The sequence below is a fragment of the Hipposideros armiger genome, unplaced genomic scaffold, assembly GCF_001890085.2.
Source record: "Hipposideros armiger isolate ML-2016 unplaced genomic scaffold, ASM189008v1 scaffold_85, whole genome shotgun sequence".
NCBI lineage: Eukaryota > Metazoa > Chordata > Mammalia > Chiroptera > Hipposideridae > Hipposideros > Hipposideros armiger.
The window spans coordinates 26836-34347 of NW_017731435.1; the positions used below are offsets into that span (position 1 = coordinate 26836).

Sequence of the window (7512 nt, forward strand, 5' to 3'; positions counted from 1 at the left end):
CTGTCGTTTTGTTCTTCAGTCTAGTTGTGGTGGACGTTGCTTCACTGGCCCAAGTTGGCACCATCATTGCGCTCTTCCCAGGTGAGGCAGATCAGTCGCCAGCTTCTGGACGGCCGCTCACAGCGGCTGCTGGCTGCTCACGCTGGCTGCTGGCTACACACGGTAGCCCATGGCAACCCACTGCAGCAGGGGCTGCAGCAGGGGCTACAGCCTACCGTCGCAGGCGACTCATGGCAGCCCAGCTCCAGGTTGAGCTGTTGATCAGCATCTTAGCTGTAGAGGGCAGTGTCACTGGCCCTCATATGTGGGATCCGAACCGGGCCCTCTGGCATCCCAAGCCAGTTCTTAACCATCACGCCACTCGGCCAGCCCTGTCATCGATTTTTAACCCTCACGCCACAAATACCTCCAGTCGCAGCTCTGTGGCTTCACAAAGTGTCCTTGCTACAGTGTCAGGGTCACAGGCTCAGGGACCACATCTAGCACAGGTCCGGGACAGGGGCCTGAGGCCCTGCACCAAGTTCAACACAGGGGCCCAGTGCGGTCCTGGGTTCCTCTCCGTGTGTCTGAGCGGCATGTTCGGGGGGACTCTGCGTGGCGCACAGCGTGGATGTTGGGCAGAGTCCTGGCCGCCAGGGGGCCTGGGGACATGCCACCCAAACTCGAGGTTTCCAAGGGATCAGCCAGCTGGGTGATACAGGAGGGGAGTGTGGGAACCAGAGTGTCACCCAGGAGGCAGGAGGCTGGCCACTGAGGACAGTGTGCTAGAGGACAGGTGATTTAAAATGTCACAGTGATGAGTGGTGTAGCAAGCGACAGATGGCAGATGGAGGAAACTGTGAGGAAAGAGAGAGAGAGAGAGAGAGAGAGAGAGAGAGAGAGAGAGAGAGAGAGATACAGAAAGAAACAAAGACACAGACACAGAAATACAGAGAGAGATACAGAGAGACAGACAGAGACAGACAAAGACAGAGGGAGCGCCCAGAGGAACCAGCATTCTTTAGGACCCCAAACAGACTGAAACGGAGTCGACAGTGGCTGCTATCTCCATGCTTTATGAAGACTGAGTGATGGGTGCAGTTCTTTTGGCACAATATCATGCTAATAATAAACATTCGCATCACTGTCCCTGGGGTACCAGATGTGTCCCATGTCCAGGGCCCAGTGGATGGTCAGAGTCAGCTCTGGGCCAGGTAGGACATGAAAATAGGGCTTTGGAGCCCCTAGTCAGGAGGCCGCGAAGCCCCCTTGAGTGTAGCCTGTGGAATGTGGGTGCTGGGCCTGCCTGGCTGCATGCAGGAGCGCACAACTTGGACCAGGTGGCAGAGAAGGGTTCTCTGGAACCAGGACGGAGCTGCTTGAGTAGAACCAAAAAAAGTAAAACAAACCCACAATGTCTGAGAGGGAAAACCCAATGCCTTTGATTTTGACAGAATATAACCTTGGAGACACAGACTGGGAAACCTAAGGCAAGAACACCATGAGAACACCGTGCCCAACTGTAACTGCACCGTTTTGAAATCTTTATGTAAAATGGATGAAGGCTTTCTTGAGCTTTGTCCCCAAAACTGATTCAGGAAGAACTAAAGTCTTCCAGGTTTTGTAGGGTAGATGGGACACTGTGTTTATTCCTGATCACTAAAACTTAAAGCGACAGTGAGCACATGAAGCATGAACAGGGGCAGCCAGAGGACAGGAAGGGGGACAGCAGCTGGGGGCAGTGAGCATTCAGAGGCAAGAGCTGAAGGAAGGCGCCCCCACCGAGCAGCTGCCCCCATGGGCTCCGGAACATCCCAGGAGACACAGAAGGCAGGGTCTGGGGTCAGGGTTCTGGAAAACACTCAGACAAAACAGTTACATCCTCAGACCCCAGCCATCCTCTGCCTGCAGGAGGTGACAGGTGCATTTTCTGGATAAGAAGACTCAGAGCTGTAAAGACACAGGGTGCACAAGACAGAGAGCTGGGACGGCACCACTGGAGTCTCATTCTGGGCTGGGGCCGCACCCGGCACCCCCTTGCTAGTGGATGTTGTTGGCCTCTCAGTGGAGAACACAGACTGCAGCTGAGCAAAGCCTTGTGGGCCTGCTCAGCATCCGGCAGGTTTCAGTGCCCCATTGTAGGGGAGGGGACCTCAGTGGCAACTGAAGCCATCAGCGGGAAGTGCTCCAGAGATTAGAGCAGGCGGAGGGAACGGAGGCTGGGAGGTCTGCCCATGCTCGTGCTTCAGAAGCATCACTCGCCCTCTGTCATGTTCTCTGCTAAAACGTCTGTCCTGCTGGTCAGAGTGTGCTGGAGGTCCTAGTCATTTGGGGCACAATCGCACATAGCAGTTTTCATGAAAATACGCACAGAGTGATGACTGAATGAATGAATGCACCCGCCATCACCTGAACTGTCTGAGCATCTCTGTAGCTTCCTGTCTTTCCTATGTAGGTTCCTGCTGTCATTTCAGCACCTGCCAGGCCCGTGCACCCACCTCGGCACCGAGAAGAGGGATGTACCTTTGTCCTTGTGCAGATGGACCGCGGCTAATTCTGCTCGGCCGTTGAAGTCCTTGTGCTGCAGCAGCACCTCCTTCACAGCCTGGTAGCCGTGCAGGACCACAACGCGATAGGGGCCCAGGTATATGGTGAACACCGGCCCGTACTGCTCTGCCAACTGTCAGACCAGCAAGCAGAGAGTCAGGCCACCGGGGCCTTGGGAAGAGGAGGAAGCCCAAAGCCATTGCTGTGGACCAAGAGAACCCAGAGGGATCTAGGGAAAGAGTATCCTTGTCCAGCCCGGCTTGGGAGGACCTTCTGCAGAAGGCTTTCTTCTGAAGGGAGCCTCGCTCCAGTGTGCCTGCGCACATGCACACCTGGCCACGCCCACCTGGGTGTGGCTAATACCCCTCCTGGTGGGCCAGCTTCCAGGTCCCTCCCCTGAGGCCACTTTGCCCACATCTGTCCTGTCTCCTTCACTATTTGCTGTCCCCAGTCAAGGTCCTGGGCCCCAGTTTGCTGCAGGAGGACCCAGAGCCCAGCACCATCCAATCCCAGCGAGCCCGCGGAGCATAAAGCACCGTCAACACCTCCATTAACGCAAACACTGTCCAAGCCTGCCCTGTGCCTTGTGGCGTTCTCTTATTAATGCATTTAACAGACTTATCAACTCGTTTAATGTTTACATTTGTTAGCTCATGGATTGCTCCCGACAATCACAGGAGTAGGTACCCGGATGGTTTGCATAAACACTTCACTTTTCACTCTGCTCTTGGACATCTTCAGAGGGTCTGAGTGAAACCCAGCCAGTGTGTGCCCGTTGCTAATGCAGGGCCAGACAAGATCATCCACAGCCACACTGGCCTCACCAAGCCATCCAAGGACACGGCACTTAACACTCAGCGCAAGCAGGCCCCCTGCCCCCAGGGCCAGCCAGGGCCAATGCCCATGTGAGTGCTCCATGCCCAAGCTGTACCATTAGGATACACTGAATATTACTCTTAGACACTACTGTTAATTCGGAACAATTTGTCTGACAATAAGTTGAATGCACACATATTACATCTAATTCCTAAATTCTCCTCCCCCAAATCAACACTATGTCTCTTACTTTGAATAAGGATTTGGGAATATTATTGAAGTCAATCTGGAACACATTCCCGATGATGGGCAGTGGGAAGGGCCCGGGGGGTAGTCTCCAGCTGCTGTAGACCTGCTTCCAGAAGGAGATGACCAGCAGGCAGGCCGCCCACACCAGCAGGGCCACCGTGATGCTCAGGGCAGACATGACACCGTTGGGGGGGCTCGGCCGACTTCTGGGGACACTTCTTCAGAAAGGCAAAGCTTTTATAATGCACCCTTGAGAAGGAGGGTGACCAGCCAACCTATGCCACCTGCCTTTTCCTTTGGCCCAAGGTCCTGGTTTATTATTAGCTACTGTTTGCTGACATTTCAAAGGCTGATTCCTGTAGTGATTGCCCCTTAGAAGCTTCATCCAGGCCTGACAATGTCTGGGCTCTGTCAACACTGCTGACACCTGCACCAGTGTCGGTGTTTACATAGAACATTCTAACCTGTAAAGAGTTTTTATAAAAATTTATTCAACGGAGGATATACCTGGAAGCAAGATCTCAACAGACTGAGAAAAATGTTTAGGCCTGGCATTTGGAATTAAGGAGGGTCCATAAGGAAGTTTAAATGGAGGTGGGAGAAAGCCAGTGCCGGGGTGGGGGTTGTGGGGTGGAGGGTGGGATTACAGGACAGTTAACAAGATCATGTGCTCTCCTGAGGGTGGTTACAGCTCTGAAGGGTCTGAACAGAGGATCATTCTGGTATGTCAGAGGCGTGCTCACCTAGAAACACAAGAACAGTGGGCAGGGCTGGCTTGAGGTGAAGATGAACCTTTTACTAAAGAAGTTACAGGCCTAAAGAATGACTACCTAACATGACCTGCCCAGTTAGGAGTTTATGACATCACTTCCAGTTAGATTTATTACAGCACCACTTTTTCATCCACATCAGTAAATAAAGTCCAGGATCACCAACCCACAGGTCAGAATGTGGGCTGGGGGACTTGAACCCGGAGGCCAAACAAGTCCCGGGCTCGTGCTGCCTGTGCCGCTGGGCCAATAGACCGACACAGGAGTTGGGTCACAGAAAAAGCGTTTATTATCAGAGCACCAGTGGTCTGAGAAGGCAATGGGTTAACGCCTCCAAAAACTGCCCTAACATTCTCAGACCAGCCTGGGATATTTCTGGGAAAATCTGGGCATTCCTCCAGAGGCTACGTGATGGTTCCGGGGGGTCTGCATAGAGCCTCCCCTCTGGCGATGTGGCTCTCCTACCTGGTCACCAACCCAGGCACAGTGACATTGGTAACCTGGAAAAGATGCTAGGCCATGGAGATTGTGATCAGTAAGCATGGGGTACTGTGATCAGTAAGCAAGCATAAGTTTCAGGATAATTATCTAAAGCAGGAAACTGGGACAGGGGACATTCCAAGCTCAAACCACAGGGAGGGGGTTGATCAATTGTTAAGCTCTAGGGCAGGGAAAGGCGAGGCCAGGGACATTGCAAGGCCTCTTTTGTGGGGGTCCCAACCGGGCCCTGTTTCAGACTGACCTGCCTTTGACACTGGTTGGACAGGGGCTGTTAGGGCTATGTTTTCATGTGTTGGTCTGGGCTAGGATTTTTGTAAGCCAACATCAGTTACATGCCAACCTTTCCGGATCGTGTGGTTCAATTATCTGAACATCTGATCGGTATCGTGGCTGCTCGCCTGCGGGTTGTGAAACAATCCACGAGGCAGGTAGAAACACAGAAGGAAAATCTATTAAAGCAAAAGGAGGGTGGGCTCGGCAGAGTCTGTGGAGACTGTTTCCCCAAGTCTTTGTTTCATCTGAAGTTTTATGTTTTCTAACCAGGGTGTAAATTGCTTTGGCCTATAGTGGAATTTTCTGTTGCGTTTGTCTTTGTCCGCTGGGATGGGGGAAGGTGCAGTTAAGCTGGTTATGACAATCTTTCATATGTTATGTAAATTAAGTCAGAGCCAGGAGCGGGTCCCACACAAATGCCAAGCCTCTCCCAAGTCACAGGGTCTGCATGGCCCAAGTAAACAGAACCATTGAAACGGGGACGCATAGTAACTGTATAGTAAGGAGAGTCATGAAGGTTTGGCAAGGGGCAGTGGGGCGGGCTGCAAAGAACAGAGAAATCATTTTCAAAAAGTCCCAAGCTAAATTATACTTGTTAAATCAACTTATGCCACAGGTTCAAATCTCAAGAGAGAAGATTTAGTGCCGCTGTTACAAACCCTGCTGTTCTATCAGTCAGGTTTGTGTGGACAGCCTCCAATAGTATCTGAATCACCAGCAGCCAAACTCATAAGGCCAGAAAAGGAAAACTCAACATCTGAATTCCATTCCACTTTGTCAAATCACCTGGCAAAATTCAGTGGAGAAAAACGGGCAGGAGACAAAGAGTTGACCAATTTTTAAAAAGTTAATCTCTGATTATAAAAAACATATATTTTTATTTTATAAAATTAGGAGACAATCTTTTTATCAAATTATAGAAAATTACATTAGGATTTTTATTGGATTTGCTGTAAGTTGATTAGTTAGTTTGGGTAGACTTTCTATTCTTCACACTATCTTTGTCTGGAAACAGCAAAGACTTTCACATTATCTTCTGTGTCAGGAATTACTCCTTCACACAGGCCCACTTCCAGCTTCCCATTAGAGTTGTTTCTGGGTATTTTGCAGAGCTTTTTGGTGTGGGGTTAGAACTGTTGACCTAAAATGTAAAAGGCCAAACTGAGAGGCAACACGCATCTATTTAAGATCCAAAAGAGTAGCGGCTGGGGGTCCAGGGAAGGAGACTGCCAGGCAAGGACTGGGGGCTTTGTGAGAAGGAAGGGGGGCGATTACATGACAGAAGGAAGGAGTTTCTGTGGGTACAGATAAGCCAACAGTGATGCTAATTCCGGGGAAGTCTTTAATTTTCAGTCCTAGTCATAATGTCTGCTTCCTATCTCTGCAAACAATTGTTTGGGACACAATGCTACTGAGACCCAGTGGAAAGGCCACTCTGCCTGTTGTGATGCCCGAAGGTCTGAGGAGTGAGATGAGCCCTATCCAGGCAGCTGCTCTGGGAGGGCAGCTCCTGCTCCCTTTCAAGTAGCTCTGTTTGTATAATTTTCTAGAGACTAAAGAGGATGTTTTTAATTATCTTTCTAACTGGTGATATAAGGGAGATCTTAAATTACAGGTCATAATTTTATGCTTTTTATAAGTCATGCGTGTTTGTGCACCATAGAAATCTTTGTGTGTGTTGAAAGATGAGAAGAAAAAAAATCACCTTCTATACTTTTATTTACATAAAAATAAGACTGTACTCCATACACTGAATTTCGATCCATTTTTTTCTTAATTTATTAGCAACACAGGCAAGCCCTTGATTGTTCTGCATAGAAAGTGCAGCCACATGACTGGTGCTTACTTGTGAGCTCTCCTGTATTTTGAAGGGAGTTGGCATCAGGCAGGACTTTGGGGGTCTTTGCTCCCCTCCAGCGTTTTGCACCGAAGCTGGGAACTGACACTGCAGGCCCTGTCCCACTGGCACTTTCTCTGAGCAATGGGCGTGAGGACAGGATGTGCGAGTGGCAGGCAGGGCTCCTGGCTCCCCTGAGAAAGGCCGTACCTGCACACGGGGATCGGGGTGTGGAGGGAGAAGCCAGAGGGAAGACCACCGGTGCCGCTGTGGTCTGAGAACCAGGCCGCACTCACGTCGATCCTCTGGCCATAGTGCTTTTGGACGCCAAAACTACATCAAATTCTAAATACGCAACACATGTCGTCGGAAGACAGTGAATGACATTTTTGAGGATTTCTTTTCAGAAGCAAGTCTTTTATATTTGTCTTGCATCTTATTCAATTGATAGTACTTGTCTGTGTGTCTCATGTCTTTTCTGGTCCTCTATTCCTGTATTATGTGTGAGTGTGTGTTAAGTAGATATTTTCTTTTTCTTTT

The 7512-nt window shown here is 50.2% G+C and overlaps 1 protein-coding gene across 1 annotated transcript in view; it reads right to left on the minus strand.

Moving 5' to 3' along the window:
- The window catches only part of CYP2E1 (cytochrome P450 family 2 subfamily E member 1), a gene marked incomplete in the record, with an annotated part of 11311 nt that extends 7496 nt beyond the window's left edge, over window positions 1-3815 (minus strand). The window contains 2 exon segments of the mRNA XM_019644068.1: window positions 2503-2659; window positions 3593-3815. Of these exon segments, the coding sequence (XP_019499613.1) occupies window positions 2503-2659; window positions 3593-3769 (334 nt within the window).
- Between the last annotated feature and the right edge of the window lie 3697 nt (window positions 3816-7512).